The sequence below is a fragment of the Microcaecilia unicolor genome, chromosome 4 (genome assembly GCF_901765095.1).
Source record: "Microcaecilia unicolor chromosome 4, aMicUni1.1, whole genome shotgun sequence".
NCBI lineage: Eukaryota > Metazoa > Chordata > Amphibia > Gymnophiona > Siphonopidae > Microcaecilia > Microcaecilia unicolor.
In genome coordinates, this window is record NC_044034.1 from 292,454,973 (window position 1) to 292,475,726 (window position 20,754).

Genomic DNA, 20,754 nt, shown 5'->3' on the forward strand with positions numbered 1-20,754 from the left:
CTTGGATAAACTAAAAAATGTGGATGGGTCAGAGTTACACAAAGCAAGTCCCTGTAAGTGTAGAGATTAGAACTCATTTCGCAGGGCTCTGTGGCAATGCACCCAGTCTTCCACTGTCATGAGATCCCCTATATGACCATCTGATAGCCCAGATGCCATTTGTGGCCAGTAAACTATTCCTTAATTAAGACTCCTCTGTGGTCCTAGGAACTGTTAGCAGAAAGTCTGAAGAGGGGTTACCTGTCCGTGCAGATCGGTGTTCAGAAGCAGGAGAGCACATGTTAACGTATGAACAGCATCTACAGCAAAAAAAAAAAAAAAAAAAAAAAGGAACTTTATTTTCCTTAGGTTGTAATAAGGGGTAAATTCTGTCATCAGCGGAAAACTTCAGCCTGTAATACACAAAATACTGAGGTGGCTTCAGCTGAAGGATGTGTGTGAAAACAGGAAAATGTGATTACCAGGGCCACTGTCCCTCATAAACCTACAGCCAAAGCACCCGGAAGAAGGACTTGCTGAAAGTCATGCAGTAAGGCTGGAGGTGGGACTGGAACCTACAGTAGGTCTCTGGGTATCACAGAGGATTGGACAATCCTATTCATTGCAGTACTTGCCTGATCACTGCCCGCCAATATTCAAAGTAGCAACTGCATAGTGAAGAGGGCAAAGATAGAGCTGCCTTTTGTGTGGTCTCCTGTCTGCTTAAACCTCACTGAATATTGGCCCCTTAATAAATGAGGTACAGATGATGTGGTGCATCATCACCCCTGTTACTCCTTCCCAACGCCTCACTCTCACCTTCTGCTTCTTCCAGATTCCTCTCCATCTCTTCCTGTCACTCAGGTACCTCTCCATCTCCCCCCTTAAGTTTACACCCCCCCCCCCCCCCCCCCCCCCCCCCACGAGTACTCTACAACACAGGTACAGCTTAGATTGGGAGCCGGGAAATAACTCTTGCACTTTTATGAAACTCCTCTTGACCTTGGATCTGGATCCCAGGCTTCTAGACCACTCTCCATTTCCTGCCTCTTTTCCCTCCAGTTCTTTTTCGTTTCCAACTCCCCCCCCCCCCCCCCCCCCCGATTTTCCCAGATTTACTCATTTACTTAAACTATAGTCTATGGACCAGATGCTCAAAACCCATCACCGGCTCTAGGCGCAATTAGTGCCGGAATTGCATGCATGTTAATGTGCACAGCATACACAAAACCCTCCAGCGCACGTGTTATGTGCACCGAAGATGAGCGCAAATTGTATTTAAATGCACTGAAATTGATTCAAACCAATGCTCAAAAGACAGCACAGAAACTAACGCCGGCCCTTAATGTGAAGACACACTGCTAGGTTGGGGGTGGCATTTTGAGGAGAGGATTTCTTCTGCATTTTTCACATTCAATTGTTGGGTTTTTTTTTTACTTCGTTTGAAAGGAGAAAAGACATCTGTGCAACCTGTAGTGCTAATAGTGAGAAAAAAAAAGCCTGCGAGTAATCCAGATGTGAGGGCGAGAATTGGAGCCTGTTTTCCTGCACTTTGGTGTGAGCCTCTTAGGGGATTTAAACTGCAAAATGTTTGTGGGGGGTTTATATTTCATGACATGGGGAAAAAAATGCTGATGTGCTCTTACACTTCCTGTTTTGAATGGCGCGTGCACACAGGAGTTTCGTGGCAAGCACAGCTCTTATGTGTATGCATCAGTCATTTTCCTCCCCCTTGCTTTCAATTTTACTAGCGCGCATAAAATTTGTATCCCATTTGCTTTGGAATTGGGGGGCTAGCTTTCAGTGTTATTCTTGCACTACGGGTGTGCACTGTTGTCTCTAGTGCAGGAGTTTTGAGCATCAGGCCCTATGTGTTCCTGGCTCAAGATGGAGCATTGTGCACTCCTCATAATCACCTCCTCCTTCTTTCACATTCCTCTCAGCTGTTTAGGGTATGGTGCCATGGGTAGAACAGTAGCTGATCAACAGGGTAGGGATATGGTAAACATGTACTCACATCCCCCACCCCCCATCAGCAGCTCTTTCCCCAGGAAGTGTGTTTCATCTTTTATCAGGATGCCTAGGAGGAGGACAGGGAGCAATGGCAGATACTGGGAGAGCAAATTACTATGTTTCTGTGCTACCAACCTAGTGTCATTGCTGCTGATCTGATTTACATAGAGATGGGAAGGGAAAGAAAGGTTGCCATTTTAAATACGGTCATGTTTTATCAACCGGATGTCCTGTATTTTGCATATGTATCATTGGCCACCAGAACCTGGGTTACACTTTTGCTTTCCAGGCTGGCAAGAACTGGATACCACAGAAAAAGCTTCCACTGACCACAATGAAAGGGAGTCTCAGTCTCTGCACAACATTGACCCCTGGTGGCCACACTCAGGGGGAATGTAAACCAAACTTTGGAGAATGCCACAGACTTTGGCTCTTGGCTGAGGACTGCCACTGTGATGGCCATAATACGTGGAAAGTAGAGGGTGAGAGCTGAAGTGTTACACTGGTTATGAATGAAGGCTCACTGCACCATAAACCAACAGAAGCCAATTCAGATGGTGCTGCACAGACAAAGAAGCATGTGGAAGCTCCTGGGCAAAAAAAAAAAAAAAAAAAACACATACAAAGAAAAAAACTGATAGCCAATCACTGCTGCAGGGCTATGGGATAAAAATGTATTGGTCCTAAATGAGCCCCCAACACTGCATACAACCTTCTCTCAGCTGGCACAATGAGAGCAAAGCAGAAAGCCACACACATGAAAGAAGTCAAATGTCTCTTCTTTACTCTGAAAATAATCATGCCTATTAGACACAGCCTGGCTCCCAAGAAAGGACAAATTCCCCCCATTCAGCTTGGCCCGTAATATCACTGACCTGCAGAGGTGTACAGCTCAGGATTGCAAAGGTAGAACCTGTCTGAGAAATGTTTCAGAACTCGCTCTCTTTCCTGGGTCTCCCCAGTCAGGACAAACACCTTCAGGAAGGACCTAAAAGATGAAGACAGAAACAAAGGTCAGAGGAGACAAACCTTTGGAGACAGAACTCTAGGTTGGAGTCTGTGGTGATTTATACAGTCGTCATCATCATCATTTATTAGTTTGACATACTGCAAAGGACCAAAAACACTGGCATCTAAGTGGTGTACAAAAAACAATGGACAGCTAAAAGTAAAAGAAAAATAAAAAAAACAGATGACGTAAGGGGAAAAGAGGCAATAAGAAAACTAAGTCTGAATAAGCGAGTTTTGAGTGTTGTTTTAAAGGTAGTGAATGAGGATTAAGAGTGGATCTGGGAAGGGAGCGAGTTCCACAACATAGGACCAATATAACTGAAAGAAGAAGGTTCAGTGGTATCTAAACGAATAAAAGAAGGAGGGGGAAGGGGAAGGAGACCAGCATTAAAGGACCGGAGTGTGCCGTGGGGGGGGGGGGGGGGGGGGAGTGTAGGGAATGAGAAGACGTTGTAAGTAGTCAGGGGCATAGGGAAAGCATCCTTTGTGAGGGTCAACAGTTTGAAATGAATGCGTGAGAGAGGCTTAATGAAGTAGTCGCACCACTGAGACAACTGTGCAATGTATCAGTGACTATGTAGACTTATGAAGGGCAATTTCATAACACATTAACAGCTTAATATAAGAACTTATTGAAAGGAAGGCTTTTAAGAATTTATGGGAGGCCAAGTAGATATTGATAAGTCTTATTTTCCTAGGAATAGAATTCCAACATTTAGTACCCAGATGAGAAAAATCTCTAGTTAGTGCGGACTTATACTTGATCCCCCCCAATATTTAGCCAGCAGCGGTCAGCGTTTTTTTAAACGCTGATCATCACTAGCTAAATTATGCACCAATATCCACTCCTAGCCTGAGATAATATTTAACCATCTCTCTGACCTCATGTGCAACTTTCTTCAAATCAGTCACCTTACTTTCAAATTCTTCCTACTTTCTTACTCATCTATATATTACAACTTTGCCTTACCCTTCATGTTCTATTATGTATTGTGTTGTCATTGCAAGTAGTATACCATACCATATTTTGTATTGTTACTTGAATATTTTTACAGCTGTAATTGCCTATTGCTCATGTTTGATCTATTCTTACTGCACACCGCCTTGAGTGAATTCCTTCAAAAAGGCGGTAAATAAATCCTAATAAATAAATAAAATAATATTCACTGCCAGGCCATGTCCGGTTACTGGCACTGAATATCAGGGCATAATTTTGGGTGGGCAGGCTGCTGGAGCTTATGCAGTCCCAGCCGATATTCAGTCGAGCCCGCTTAAGAAAGTTATGCAGGCCCCGGCTGAATATTGGGCTGGGACCCGCACTAAACAAAGTGTATTTTCTCCCTCTCACGTCAGCACAGCTCCCGACATCGTCCACCCCCACTGGGCAGCTCCGCTGTGTACCGCCCCCCCCCCCCCCAACAAAAGCCCTGTCCCACCCCAGCTTCCTGGTCAGGACAGAACCTTCCCCTGGGGCCTACCCGACCTCCCTGGTGGTCCAGCGGGGCGTCGGGGGCAGGAGTGAAACCCCCTTGCTTCTAGCGGCAGCTTCCTGAAAATGGCTGTCGCAACCTCTCACAGCAGCCTCACGTACTGCAAAGGACCGTGAGAGGTCACGCCAGCCATTTTCAGGAAACTGCCGCTAGTGGCAGGACTGAGAGGGCCTTGCTCCTGCTCCCGACACCCCACTGGACCACCGGGTAGGTCAGGTAGGCCCTGGTAGAGTATCCTATCCTGACCGGGAGGTGGGGGTGGGACAGAGCTTTTGTTGGGGGGGGGGGGGGTTGACTGGAGCTACCCGGGGGGGGGAGGGGTTGGCAACGTTTGTTGTCGGTGGCTGCGCCGCAGCGGAAGGGAGAAACTACAAATTTATTTATGCAGGTTCTGGCAAGATATTCAACCCGCATAAAGATAAGTGAGTGAAAAGCTGTCCTAACTTCACCCGCTTACCTTATGTGGGCTTCAGCTGAATATTGTCAGCGCCCGCATAAGTCCTGGCTCCTCCCCATAGCCGCCCCTTACCGGCCTTCTTTTATGACTGCTGGTCAGAGGCGATATTCAGTGGCACTCCCTGCTTTAGTGCTGCTGAATATTTACAGTTGAGTGGCGACAGAAGAGTTAAGCAGGCAGGAGAGGCTCCTGCCCAGTTAAATCACTTTGAATATCGGCCTGATATTTTTGGGAAGTGTACGAGGTAGTTCCTTGCACCTGGTATAGCACTGTGAGTGGGAAGATCCATGATACAATCTGGTGCCAACCCATAGATAATTTTATAGATGAAAGTACAAGTTTTGAGGATGATCCTAGCTTTACACAGCAACTCCTAGATTCTGTAAAAGGCGCCCACAGATGGGTGCCTAGATTTGTGCATGATCCTGAGTTGAACGCGCAGCTCAGCTAACGAGCCATTAACATCCAATAACTGGCTGCTAACAACTATTAGTGTTAATCGGCATTCATTTGGAGTTGTACGCACAACAGTCTAGGAACAGTTCTATGAAGAACCGCACCTAAATCCTCTTGCACACAACCCAAAAGGCGTGCGTGCATGGCCATGGGAGGAACATAGGCGGGTCAGGGGCGTTCCAAAATGTTACGTGCAGCGTTAAGGAATTTGGGGGAAGCGTGCCCAACTTGTGCGCCAGTATTTACACCTGGTTTCAGCAGGCGTAAGTCCTGGCGTGCACATCTGGGTATGGGAATTGGCACTACATGCTATTCGATAAAGGAGTGTCTTTTACTGCATAGTGCGTAGCACCAATTTTTCTGTTGTGCCCAAAATAGGGCACCACTTACTGAATCTAGCCCCAACTGCGCATCTAAATGTATAGAATGTTGGTATTTAAGCACATACGGGTGCATTTACCTGCAAAAATGTCATTTGGGTGCCTAAGTGGTATTCTATAAATAGGCACTCAGATGGCAGCGTGTGTATTTGATAGAGGGCAGACATTTATGAAGGCAACTTAGAGAATATGGTAACTTGCCTGCATGCCAGCTACCTTTAAACATGCCCATTTCTGCCAGCTCTACGGCAGGTGTAAATGAGGGCACCCAACTGTACAATAGTAATCAACAGGGACACTTGAGCACCCTCACCCCTGCATTACTAGATTTCCTAAATGGAGGTGCCGTGTTGTACAATTCCCCCCTGGTTCAGGAATGGATGTACGCCCCTCAAGAGAGCATGGAATACCTCAGGAATGGATGTGCACTCCTCAAGAGAGAGCGCAGGCTACCTCACGAGTCGATATACATCCCTCGAGAGAAAGCACGGGCTACCTCAGGAATGGATGTGCACTCTTCCAGAGAGAGCGTGGACTACCTTAGGAGTGGACGCGCACCCCTCGAGAGAGAGAGAGCTTGGGCTACCTCAGGAGTGGATGTGCACCCCTAGAGAAATTGTGGGATACTTCAGGAGTGGATGGGTATCTCTCTAGAACATCTAAAATATCTCAGAAGCAGATGCACATTCACAAAGAGAATACGCAATATATCAAGAGTGGATGTTCAGTAACTCTAAAAGTCTGAAATGTCTCAGGAGTGGAAGTGCACCCTTTTAAATGTGTGAGATGTGTCAGGAGCAGATTCACACCCCTAAAAATAGTATGGGATATCTCAGGAATGGCTGTACACACCTAGTGAGTTGTGGAACGTCTCAGCAGTGGTTGTACATGTCTAGTGAATGTGTCAGATATCTCAGAAATGGTTATGTGCCAGACTGCAATAAAGAACAAAAGTATTCCACTCACCTGAGCGCTTGGTCTACAGTGTGCCCAGTGAAGTCAAAGAACGAGACATACTCCTCTGCCACCATTCGGCTGAAGTCATTGCTGGAATCAGCCAATAAAAACAGTTAAAGAACAGACACAAGGCACCAGCCAATCAATGACTTCTGTTTCATTAAAAGACAGCTACTCTTAGTATTGCAAAACAAAAAGTAACAGGTAACAGGCTTTCTTCAGAACACAGAAAATAACTGCTTGAAGCTCTTCCCTGTGAGATACACAACAGCATAGGCATAGTCCAAAGTATTGTGTTGGTACAGTAAGGAGTGATTTAGGAGTCCTGACTGGGTGGGGTGGGGATGGAGGGAGCGGGGGCAGAGTTCATAGCTCCTGCACTCCCCATCTCTCCCAGCAGGAGATGCCACAGGGATTGGTGCAGGAGTGCTGGTTGTGGGGGGAGCTCATGTTTCCTAAGGTCCCAGCTTCTCCAGCAGGAGATGCTGTAGGGAATGGTGAGGAAACCCTGGATTTGGGGAACTCACATTTGCTACAGTCTCAGCTTCTCCCAACAGAAGAATTAAACTTGATCTTTAAATATACTTCAAAGGAATATGATAGCCTTACTTTTTCCTCAGATATGAAGCCACATCTGACCTCTTGAAGCCATCCAGGTTATAAAGTCGTGTGGCCAATCGCTTTGCAGCTTCCCGATCCTGGATGGACCCGTTGGCAAAGGCAGTTCGGTCTTGTTCTGTTGGTTCCTGCTCAGGATCATCCTCTACACCTTCCACATAAAATATGCCCATGGGAGAGCTGAGAGGAAGAGAGCAAGGCAGTCAGCCATTCACAAGAGGTAAGGGTGGAACCAGCTCAAGAAATCTCCTAAGGGGCGCCAGAGGATTTAAATTTGGCACTATTCTGAAGATTAGGCTCCCAGTGATTCAAGAAAAGCAGGAGTCTCAGAATGCAAAAGGGATCAGTTAAAATCCCTAGGGTTACTCAGCTCAAAATAAAAACTAGAGAGAGAGGTGAAAAGCTACAGCAAATTCCCACCAAGGGAAGTGGTCAGTGGTATGAATTCTTCAGCTCTTTTAGCAAATAGCCGGTGGTGTAAGGGTTCCTTACTCACGACTTTTAATTTATTTTCCATGAAGCCATGCACAGCAGCAAAGAACTCACTCCACCAGACTAAGCCACACCTCCCACTTTATCCTCAGCAGTGGAAAAACAGATTAACTACACACCCCATGGCATTAAGGACACCTTAGCTTGCCTGACAACATGTTCCATCTGAAGAAAGATTACTAAAATGAGGACATTCCTTACAGAGAGGGATAAATACTGGCTTTTCTTAATCTATTTAAGAACAGAAAAAGCATTATGGGCCCTATGGTATGAAGAGCATGTGATGGCAGAAACAGATACAAATTTGCTACAGTCACCACAAACCACAGTGGGACAAGTATAGCCTCAGTGTGTGCAGCACAATCTGAACCGGCCTTTGCAGACCTGCGTATGGTGCTCTTCTCCTGCCCTCTATTTCATATTTTTATTGTACACCACTTGGATAGTTTTAATTAGCTCTTGAGTGTAATATAAAATATGTTATTCATAATAATGCAAAATACGCATTGTGCTGCATTGGGCCGAATACTGTCAAGCCTAACATCCGGTGTGTATCAGGGGACCTCACCAGGCACTGAAAGGGAAGACTCCTGAGTAAAGGAATCATTAGCACTGATCAGGTCACTGGCACTTCCTAAGCAGTGGCTTGCAAATAAACCTTAGGCCTTAGAAAGCCTCTCCTTCAGGAATTCTCCCTCACCAGGAAGAAACAGCCTTGGGTTTATATCCGTGAGGCCGGCCTCCAGCACAGCATTACAAGTCATTCATCTTCTAATGCCAGAGATACCAGTTGCACACGGGCACAGGTACAAATCGAACGTCAGAGAGCACACGGGTTTCTTGCAATAGAATGGCAGACGCCAGATAAATGTGGGAAACCTTTGGCCAGGAAAGGGTTGCCAACCAGCAGTTCTGATTAAGGGAGGCTAGTGGCTGGCTGAACCTTTATACCAGCAATATAATTGCCACTGTTCTGCAAGCAGTTTGAATCCCTAGCAGCAGACATGCTGTACACCTCTCTTTCTCTATGGTTCTAAATGCACCCCAGTCCCCCTGAAACCACTTGTCTGACTGCCTCTACTTTTTGTCTCTCTCTTCTCCCTCCTCAGCCCTGAGCTAAAGGCTGCTGTTCCTCAGTAGAGCAGCAGGCTGTGAATAAATCAACAACACTAACAGGTCTGCAATGGCTTCTCCTGCTCCTGGGTGGGAGGCAGGGCCTGTGTACATTTGGATTTGGGTTTAATTACTTTATAAAATCCAAGCTCAAGCTGAGTTACAAATTCAAGTACAGTTTGTAGGTCCATGCCACAGAGGCCTTGCAATCCAACAGCCTCATTTACTAAACTATGTTAATGCTTTAAATTATGTGCTCAGTCAGTAAACAGATCCCACAGAAAATAATGACGTTTGTACTAAATATCATGCATCTATATGTTCCATGCTTATACCTACACTGTAAATTCAAATGTTATATTACGTATTGTGTTGGCATTGTAAGTAGTATACTATCAGGCTCATTTTCAAAAGAAATAGACGTCCAAAAGTGACATAAGTCAGCATTTGGACATTTGTCTCACAAAAATGTGTAAATCAGTATTATCAAAACCTCTTTTTGGACGTCTTTCTCTGAAATCCATCAGAAGGATGTCCAAATCTCAAGAGGCGTGCCAGGGGTGTGTTGAAGGCGGGACTTGGGTGTTCCTAAGACATGGACGTCTTTCAGTAATAATAATGGAACAAAACAAAGATGTCCAAGACTAAAACTTAGATTTTTTGAGCTAGACCTGTTTTTATAACAAATAGCTGCAGTGGGGCTTGAACCCACTTCCTCAGGATCAAAGTCTGCTGCACTGACCACTAGGCTACCCCTCTACTCCACACAAGAAGTGCCCCATATGACCAGATAACCACTGGAGGGACTCAGGGATCACCTCCCCTTACTCCCCCAAATCACAAAACATTTTTCCAAACAGCACTTTCAAAAGGAAAAAAGACTTTTTTTTTTGTAGAAAATGACCTTTCCTGTTCTGATTTTGGACGTTTTACAAAAAACGTCCAAATTCAGACTTAGATGTCATATCCAAAAATGCCCTTGTGCATTTGAGTTGCCCGAAGTCACACGGAACAGCAGTGTGATTTGAACCCATGTTGCCAAGATCAAAGCCCGCTGAACTAACCATTAAGCCACTCCTCTTGTTTTGAATGCCTTGCATTTGGACGTCTTTTTTTCGAAAATGGACCAAAAAAAAGGCAGTCCAAATCACAGGATGTCCATAGTTTCAAACACAAAAGATAGACGTCCATCTTTTTCAAAATTACCTTCTTGCCTGTTCGGAATTTGGACATCTTTGTAAAACATCCAAATTATGATTTAGACGTTTCTTTCAAAAATGCCCTTCCACGCCATACTTTGTATTATTTGAATATTTTTACTACTGTAATTGTCTATTGCTCATGTTTGATATACTTGCTGTACACCACCTTGAGTAAATTCCTTCAAAATGGCGGTAAATAATTAATTTAATTTAATTAATTAAAGCAGGTTACCAAATGAGGCTGTAACTTTCCACCTGAAGCAATGGAAAGTGAAATGACTTGTCCAAGGTCACAAGGAGTTGTCAATGGAAGAACCTGGATCTGACTCTCACGCCTCTGGTTTTCAACCCACTAGTCTAAGACTCCTCCTCTAGTTCAACCCACCTCCAGAGAAGCAAACTTGTACAGGGAGGACAGTCTAGAGTTGAAGGTCATAAATGGAGGCTCACAAGAAGCAGGGGGCAGTGAAAGCATAACTAAAGCTCTATGGGGGGGGGGGGTGGAGAGGGAGGAGAAAGAGAGTGAATGGGAGCTGGGAGGGGGGGGGTCTATGTTAGGGGCCCTCAAACTATTCTTGCGTAGTGCCCAATATGATGATAATCCAATCCTGATGTCAAGGTCTTTGACAGAAATTCAGAATGCTGCCTTCAGTCTGCCCAGGGCTGGTGATAGATGTGATGGGCAGATATTGGAGAGGGTGCTTTCTCCATCAACCTAAGGCAGATGGAGGAACAACTGTCTAGGCAATTGTTCTAGTTGCCCACTCCTCACACTGAGAGCTGAACAGGAATCAGTAACCTCAATTTTCATGCAATTGCTTTTTGGGCTATACTTTAGTGGCCAGCATCACATCATGTTCTGCTCGAGGTAAGGCCACTCATTTTTCACTGCACTGCTTATGAACAATCTCCCTTGAGCTCCAGAGGAAAACAACAAAGCATATGAAGCAGTTAACTTAATCCCGTTCTGCGAGATTCCGTTCCAATATATGGCCAGGGGGATGGAGCAAGTGGGTCTTGCAAGAGTAATATTTCTATTACAACAACCCCTCATGCTGTATGACTCTTCATTATAATAGAACTCCTGCAGTACACTGGCATGCTTCCTTCAAGGAAGGAAACCAAAATCCAGGAAAAGTCAGTCTATCATGAAACCTTCTGTACAGTATAAGTTCATGCTAACCAGTGGTGATTTCCTGCCAGGTCGCTGATCTGTAATCTTCGGGAATTTGCTTCGTTTTCCCCATTGCTGTTAAGAGTAGAAGGGGAATCTTTGTGACCATAATACCTTTCTTAAGTACTGGGATTCCTTATTTTGCCCTGGAACATTTCCTCCCCCTTTCCCCTGTGACACCTTCCTTCTCATTGACATGTGACCATACAAGTGATCTGCAAACACTAGCTCTCCTCTATCAGTCAGGTGTGTGTGGGGGGTGGGGGGACGACGACCCTGTTCAACCTCTGAAAAGTTACCTGGTCAGACTTACTGGACATGGGCTAGTTAAAGTAAATCTTAAGTGGATAATGTTTACTGTATAATTCCTGCTCCTTTTCCTCTTCACTGGAAATATTATTTATATATTTGCAATTATTCTTACATGCTTTAACCAAAAACAGCTCCAAGTGAGTTATAATTTATAATAATTTATTAATCATTTTCTAATAATTTAGGTTATCAGTCCTGTGTCTGGGCCTGATAGCAGCATTTTCTTTTGTATCTGATTTATAGGCATATTTTTTAGGAATTGTGTAAACCCATGGTTTTGTGTGGGCCTCAGTGTCCCTAGAAAATCAGCAGTGAAGAGTTTGCAGGGTGGGGTATTTGCCCAGTGGCAGGGGGGAACCCAGTTTGTAGATGGAAGTTGCCAGTGTAGGGGCCAGAGCTGTGCTTGGAGGGACCCTCCCAGTGTCCATAGATAGTAGGGGTAGTGCTAAGTCATTTTGTGATCCCCCCCTACAGATTTTAACTATTATCGGTATAGAACTGTAATATTTGTGTGTCTCGCCTAAACAGCATAAAAACACAGCTGTATTATTTTACTTCTTTTGTGAGAGGACTGGATATCTGACTCACAAATTATATACACCAGCAAGTCAGAGATCACTTTGACTTTTGCCATCTTGATAGGCAAGAGTGCGCAGGAGACCAATGCATTTCACCTTGTCTAGTCCCCTTACTACATTCTTGGCCTCTGAGGTCTTCAATGGTTCTGAGCTAGATTCTGTATTCAGCTGTTGCAGAAGTGATTAGATAGTTTTGACCAGAGATGGCAATGTGTGTTGTGAGGAAAAGTCTTGTTTCCACTTAGAGAGGTAAAGGGCTGAAAGAAACTTCCGGGTGGGGGGGGGGGGGGGGGGGGAGGAGTCAGACAGACAACGATACTGATAAATCAAAGTGAAAGGAAGAGATCAGTTGGGATGTGTGGCCTTGTAACAGGATAAACTGGGCAGATGACATGGGCCTTGTGGTCCTGATCCACTGTCAGATGCTTGGCTTCTATGTGTACAAGTTAGGCAAATAACTATCCTGTCCCCTTCATGCTGGTTGAACTGGCAGTACAATGCAGAAGAGAGTTGCTTGCTCACCTTTCTGAGAGCCTGGAATGATCATCTGATACATTGGTTCCTGTCCCAAGGTGCAGGATCAGTGCATCTGTTAGGTCTTCTTCGCTCTCTGCAGACTCTGTTCCGCTCTTCTCCAGGTTGTTAACGTCTTCAGAGGTTACGTCAGCTTTTCCTTGCATCTCCTCTTCCTCTTCCTCCTCCAAACAGGAGGAGGCATCAGCTTCCCTCCCTCCTTCACAGTCAATGAATCCTGTAGGGGATGCATTTCCTGGGCAGCGAGATCCTATTTCACAGTTTAGTACTTCCCATGGGACATACTCGGATTTAATGAGGGCCTGGATTTGTGGAGTTGGTGAGGTAATGATGTTCACCTCTTCCAGAACAGCTGTACTATTTTCTGAGGGAGAATTATTACTATAATCATCTTCTAATAACAAGGCTGACACCAAGGACATGTTTTCTTCTGAGAAAAGGAGGCCATTATCTGCTGAGGATTCGGACTCTTCTTGGACTGGGAAGAGAAAAAGGTACAAGACAGATAAAAATATTTATTACATTTATTTATTAGGGTTTATTTACAACCTTTTAGAATAAATTCAACCAAGGCATAGTACAGCAAGAATAGGCCGAACATAGACAATAGGCTATACCAGTAAACACAGTCAAATAACAACACACATTGAGGGGCATTTTCGATATGACGTCTAAGCCCGACTTTGGACATTTTGCTCGAAATGTTCATAATCCGAATAGCAAATATATCGATTTTTGAAACAGCAAAACGTTTATCTTTTTTTTTTCCGAAAATGGACACTTGCTAGATGTTTTTGTGCTCTGTTCATTTATCTTTTTGGTCCATTAAAAAAAAAAATATATATATATTCCAAGTGAAAAATGCACAAAATCAAGCCATTAGGATGTGGGAGGAGCCAGAATTCTTAGTAGACTGGCCACCGTGGGCATCCTAGTAGGCACTGCACTGGACTTCACATAAAAGCTTCCAGGTACACATCTCACCATTGCTTCCTTATATTGTAGAGTGAGTCCTCCAAAACCCACCAAAAACCAACAGTACCCAACTATACACCACTACAACAGCCCTTATAGCTACAGGTGTCACTTATATGGGGTACAGCAGGTTTGTGGTGGGTTTTGGAGGCCACACACTTTGCACCACAAGTGTAACAGTTAGAGTACATTATTAGCCTAAGTCTCCTTCTCCACAGTGCACTGCACCGAACACTAGGTTACTCCAGGAACCTGGTTGCTAGACTAATAGGACTTTCTATAAAATCTGAGGTTGTCATAGAGGCTGGTATGTACTGTTTCTTTTACATCTTTGGGGGGTGGGAGGAGGTCAGTTATCACTGGGGGAGTAAGATGAGGTCATTCCTTTATTCCTCCAGTGGTGATCTGATCATTGAGGGCATTTTTTCTGGATCAGTCGTTATTAAACTGACCAAAAGAGAGGAAATCCCTCGCGAACAGCAACAGCACACAACCAAAGCAAAGGAGGCAAAGATCACACAGACGAAAAATTACGAGTCCTTTATTCACATCCAGAGACTCCACACAGTCAGTGTTTCAGCCAAAAGGCCTGCCTCAGGAGTCTCTTTTTTTTTTTTCAAACAGTGAAAACTCTGAAAGCGCAAGAGATTGTTCAGCTGTGTGTTGATAAAACTACTAATTATTAATTACAGACAACATTATACACTACAATTACATCCGATAAGAGACTCTTGAGGCAGGCCTTTTGGCTGAAACAGAGGCCCGTGTTGAGTCTGTGAATAAAGAACTCTTACTTTGCGTATTGTCCGTATGATCTTAGTTGTTATTAAAACAGGTCTAGCTCAAAACGTCTTAGTTTTAGTCCTGGACATTTTCATTTTGTTCCAATATGGCTGAAAAATGCCCAGGTCCTAGGAATGCCCAAATCCCATCCTTAACGTGCCCCCTTGAGATTTGGACGCACTGCAGATGAACAGCATAGAAAAACGTCTGGAAAATGGGTTTCTAAAATACCGATTTGGACGTTTTGGCTAGAAAAACATCCAAGCTTTGTGCCACTTTTTAGACTTTTTTTTATTTTGAAAATGAGCCCCATTGTGGCGTGAAGGGGCATAATCGAATGGCGCTGGCCATCTATATGGCTGGCGCCGCAAACAGCGGACCCGAACCATATTATCAAAAAAGATGGCTGGCCACACGGTTCGGGCCGGCCAAATGTCAGAGATGGCCGGGTTTGAGATGGCCGGCATCGGTTTTCACCGATAATGGAAACCGAGGCCGGCCATCTCAAACCCGGCCAAATCCAAGGCATATGGTCGTGGGAGGGTCCAACATTTGTAGTGCACTGGTCCCCCTGACATGCCAGGACACCAATCGGGCACCCTAGGGGGCACTGCAGTGGACTTCAAAAATTGATCCCAGGTGCATAGCTCCCTTACCTTGGGTGCTGAGCCCCCCAGCCCCCCCCAAAACCCACTCCCCACAACTGTACACCACTACCATAGCCCTTAGGGGTGAAGGGGGCACCTACATGTGGGTTCTGGGGGGGGGGGATTGGAGGGCTCAACACTTACCACCACAAGTGTAACAGGCAGGGGAGGGATGGACCTGGGTCCGCCTGCCTGAAGTACACTGCACCCACTAAAAACTGCTCCAGGGACCTGCATACTGCTGTCATAGAGCTGGGTATGACATTTCAGGCTGGCATAGAGGCTGACAAAAAAATGATTTTTAATTTTTTTGGGGGGGTGGGAGGGGGTTGGTGACCACTGGGGATTCCCTCCGGTGGTCATCTGCTCAGTTGGGGCACTTTTTTGAGACTTGGTCTTAAAAATAAATGGACCAAGTGAAGCCGGCGAAATGCTCCTCATTATCGGCTGAAGCTGGCCATCTCGTAACCATGCCCCCGTCCCGCCTTCCATACCCTGCCGAAATGCCCCCTTGAACTTTGGCTGGCCCTGTGATGGAAAGAAGTGAAGCCGGTGAAAATCGGCTTTCGATTATACCGATTTCGCCGGCTTTAGGAGATGCCCGGCCATCTCTCGATTTGTGTCGGAAGATGGCCGGCCTTCTCGATCGAAAATAAGCTGGATAGTCTGCTACTTACAATGTCAACATAATCCACATTAAAACATCTTAATAAATAGCATAGGGTGTAAGCAAAGGTGGAGCACATAGAAATATAAAACAGAGTAACAGGAGTTAGATAGAAATAAGGGTGACTAACTTAAGGAAAAATTGCAGGAAAATGATTTCAGCTAAGTCATAAATAAATATTGGGCTAGATATTTAAAATGATTTAACTGGACAGGAAAGGCTCCGGCCTGGTTAAATTGTTGTCAGTGGGGCTGACCAGGATATTCAACGACACTTACCTAGGATAATGGTGCTGAATATCTGGGTAGAGCAAAGCAGTCTGGGGGTGAAGTTGTGTGGCGATAGGAGTTAACCAGTTATGAGTAATCTGGATAAACTTATGGCAGAAAATAAGCTGCCCTATCTTTATCCAGACAGTTCAGGCACCGGTCTGATTTTTACTGTAACCCAGAAAAGTCTTGGTGACAGCATTAACATAGTAACATAGTAAATGATGGCAGCTAAAGACCTGAAGGGTTCATCCAGTCTGCCCAACAAGATAAACTCATTTTACATGGTATGTGATACTTTACATGTATACCCCAGGGGCGCAGACAGACCTTGTTGGGAGGGGGGACCACAGCAAAAGGTGTGTGTGGGGTGGTGGGGGGGGGGCACATTTTGGCCTGTCTCTCTGCAGCCGCCACTTCCGCCCTCCCCCTCCTGCTCATTAAAATGAGCGTGCACAGCGACTGAAAACAGGACAGGGCGCCAGGCAATGCGAGACCAGCGCGGGACAAATGCTTTAGCTGACGGGGGTTGAGGACCCCCACCAGCCAAACCGGGGACTCCAAGGCCAATGTGGGGGGCCCATGCCCCCCCATAGCTACGCCACTGGTATACCCGAGTTTGATTTGTCCTTGCCATTCTCAGGGCATAGACCGTAGAAGTCTGTCCAACACTGGTTTTGCTTCACAATTACCGGCGTTGCCACCCAATCTCCGCTAAGATTCCATTATACTGGATATTCAGCTCTGGTATCTGGGTATGGTTCAGCTCGGTATAACAAGCATACAGTGGCCAGAATTTTAAGAAAGGCTGATCCCCACGCACTGAATATTTCCCCGATTCTTAATAAATGCCTAGGGTATTCTGTGCAGTGCAACATCTATCAAGAGACTACAACTTCTATGACAGGACCCTGAAGATCCCAGGGAATTTCTGATTCAGGAAGGAAGTACCTCGGCGGAGCTATGTGTACGGGTGCTTTACATCAGTTTCCCCAAGTCAGTCCTGGAGTACCCCCCAGCCAGTCAGGTTTTCAGGATATCCACAATGAATATGCATGAGAGAGATTTGCATACAATTGAGGTATGTGTGCTGACCAGTAAATTAACTGGGCAGCAGCCAATATTCAGACCAGTGCCTGGTTAACTTGGCACACGTAGTTGTTTCGCTGTCCTAATTTTATGCACTTACTTTAGCAGTTAGTGAATGGAACTGCCACTCTGGTCCCGGCCTACCCCTAACCTATGTGGTTAGGAGATGACAGGTTAGCGGTGATATTCAGGAGCACTACCCGTTAAGTGCTGCTGAATATCAGTGGCTGGCCAGCTCAGGAGGATTTAATTGAGCAGGACCCTATAATAAACAAGAGTCCCCCCCCCCACTCCTGCCATTAGAGCACGACAGACTCTAACAAAAGGCTATCAAGTGAGCTTTCTTTCTATACTTCTGTCAATTAAGCAGACTGAACCAGTACTTACTGTCCTGCTCTGTTTTGAGTGCTTTGGGATCTTGCTGATTGACTGAACAGGCAGCAGTTGACACAGAATTATTCTTAGGTGGTTGCAGCAGGGTATGCTGTTGTGCAATAGGTCCCCTGTTCAATTCATATGTTGGGTCTTCCTCACTCTCTGGGTGTGGCTGGGGTTGTCATCAGAGATGCCAAGTTACCCAGTTACAGGCTGGAGATTTTGGGATAGCCCCGGATTTCCGACTACCCTCATCTAGATGAATTATGGGACTTGCAGCACTAAGTACAGGACTGTTCCAAAATCTCCAGCTTGGAAATGGGTAACTTGGCTTCTCTGTATTGCAGAGAAAGGGAAATGGGACTTGATATACTGCCTTTCTGTGGTTTTTGCAACTACATTCAAAGTGGTTTACATAGTATATACAGGTACTTATTTGAACCTGGACAATGGAGGGTTAAGTGATTTGCCCAAGAGTCATAAGGAGCTGCAGTGGGAATCGAGCCCAGTTCCCCAGGATCAAAGTCCGCTGCACTAATCACTAGGCTACTCCTCCACACAGCCCCTGGTATGGAAGGAGGTTGTGGCACCCTGTAGTTAGATGTAGAACCTAGGATACAGGCTTCCTGAATGAGGCTCAGTGCAATGCTTCTGGCTTTAGGACTGTTGCTGCAAGGAATGGACATGGACTAGGAGAAGGGGAGTATTCAAATAAAGGGGAAATCCTTGGCTTGTTGTAAATGAAGGCTTCTGAGGCTAGAATCCCAGAATGGGTTGAGATGGAATAAAAAGGAGAAAGAAGGAATTATGGGAACAAAAAACAAAACAAAACATATTTACTCTTAGAAACCCTCAGTTGAGCAGGACAATAGATAAAGTGCATCACAGACTTATGGATGGACAAAACTGTCAGGTAGGTAAAATTCCCGAGGTTAGTAAAACATTAAATACTTGTAGATAAATGGGGGGAAAGGGCAACACCTGGTAAATTATGTACTCTAATGCTCATATGATGGAAAATAAAATCTGGAATCTAGAGGAAGTCATGGAAGAGGCTGGCTTGGAAATAATGACAGTTGAGGAGATGTGGTGCATGGAGAACCATGACTGAGAAAGTTATACTGGGTTGTAATCTATTCAGGAAGGACAGGGTAGGAAGAATGGGGGAGAAGTGTCATTGTAATGTTTAAAATATTAAAATTAAAGAACTGCAGGGTTTTGAATTAAGGAGGAGGCACTGTGGGTTAATCTGAAAAGAGGAAATGGAAGACGCTATTAATACTGGTGTGAAATACACACCTCCTTTACAAACAGAAGAACTGACTGCAGATTTAATACAGGATATCATAGAATTGCTGTGAAAGTGGAACAGCTATTGCTAGGTGATTTCAGTCTGCTGGCTGTTGAATGGGACATCCAGGCTGTGGCGTAATTTAGGAGCAGTCTCCTGCCTGGTTCCTGGTGTTTTAGCTGAACATGGATGGGTCCCAGACTGGTGAAGCAGAACTGCAGTCCATAAAAGCTCTGTCAGCTGGAATTGCTAACAGCTTAATTCACAAAGAGCTAGACCTAGCAAGGATGCAACCCATGGCAATGAAAACCCATCCCAAGGAAGACGGCCCTGAGCAGCAAACAGACCAAGGAGGTTTAATGACAGGAGATGGCATGATATCAAAAAGTGGAAGCCAGTTTCCCCCAACAGTCGCCATCCTGCTATGCCCAAAACAAACTACCAGTTTCTGCATCCACATTGTCAGTGTTCATTGTTATTTTATCTCAGTTGTAGTTAGAATCATGTCAACTTGTGCAGCATATGGATGTACACAGAGGAACTATCTGTGATAGTCTGGCTACTGGGAACGGAGAGTGAGCACGTGGAGATGGCCTTGCAGTGCTGCTTGCCCAGGATGCGTGCAGATGGGCTGACAGCCACAGGAGCTTTAGAACTTGGGGAATTTTCTGTGGACTTAAATATTGTAAAAAGAGAGAGAAAACCAAAACCCCATGCATCCGTTCGGGAATAAAAATTCTATAGGCTTACGAAAATGGCAAGAGTGGTGAATAAAAACCGAGATCTGGAGTTTGACTTCCTGCAGCTCTGCTTCTACCCGAACGATAACTCTGTGGGCCGGACTCGGCCCCGCAGGGGGAGGATATCTGGAAGAAGTTCGAGTTGCTGCCCATGCCGCTGCTGTCACTGAGCTGGGCTGTAGGGAGATGTGGGCACTCAGGAGGCAGTGGCTACTGACGAGTTGAACTGGGCATCTGAGCTGCTGCTGCCCGAAGCTATTGTTTTTAAGTAGAAATATCTTTATTGTCATCATAAGCAAAAATAAAAGCATACAGCGCAACATTGAAATCTACAACACAGCACTACAAATAACAAACCAAGCTCTGGAGCAATGCCCGAAACATTTTGAATATAACCCTCCCCCCCCCCTTCACAGATCCCTCAAAAACTCCCCAACCTCCCCCCCATCCCTTCCTAACAGAAAGAATACAAAACAATATAAACCTCACAAGTTTGCTATTGTTTCCAATAGCGTTTGCTATTGTTTTGGACAAACCAATATGACAGCAAGCTCCACCCACTGGCTGCAGCCCAGATAATGGGCCAGATAGGCTCATGCCATCTCCTGTCATTAAACCTCCATGTAAGAGGCAATGCAGCAGTGACCCCTCCAGGCAAAAGGAAGGTCCAGTGGTGGAGAGGTGGCACAGTAGTGACCTCTTCAGGTGGGAAGAAGGTGCAACAGCGGAGACAGTGAAGGTACAGCTCCAGGATTGATGGAGTTAGCCTTAGAAGTGGAGCTCTGGAAACAGAGAGTGGAATAGGGGAGACAGAACTAGCCAGGCAACACAGATTCTTCCAGGACCTCCAGCAGTCACCAGTTCAATTGCATTTCTGCAAACAGGTGAGAGCTGGGGTACTGAAGTAAAACTAGTTAACTGGATATGGAGGAGATATAAGCATTCCTTAGATAACTGGTAATACTGTTTTGGGATTGGTACCTCAAAATATCTGAAAGGTTATCTGATGCTTATAGGTATGTATAAGAGAGACTTGCTGGTACTGGCTATAAACATATAGTTGAATAAATTAATAAAATTTGGAAATACATCCAGCTTGCCTTGTTCATACTCACAGTTGTTTCTGCTTTTCCCTTGGGTGAAGGAAGGGAA

The 20,754-nt window shown here is 45.2% G+C and overlaps 1 protein-coding gene across 2 annotated transcripts in view; it reads right to left on the bottom strand.

Annotated features, from left to right (window-relative positions):
- Positions 1–20,754, bottom strand: part of PSD4 (pleckstrin and Sec7 domain containing 4) — a 123,638-nt gene that overhangs the window by 24,446 nt on the left and 78,438 nt on the right. For both annotated transcript variants that reach the window (XM_030201703.1, XM_030201704.1), the window contains exons 4-8: positions 12,755–13,244; positions 7,353–7,541; positions 6,753–6,833; positions 2,868–2,980; positions 241–299 (exon numbers count right to left, since the gene is read on the bottom strand). In XM_030201703.1, coding sequence (XP_030057563.1) covers positions 241–299; positions 2,868–2,980; positions 6,753–6,833; positions 7,353–7,541; positions 12,755–13,244 — 932 coding nt within the window. The remainder of the gene's footprint in view (positions 1–240; positions 300–2,867; positions 2,981–6,752; positions 6,834–7,352; positions 7,542–12,754; positions 13,245–20,754) is intronic.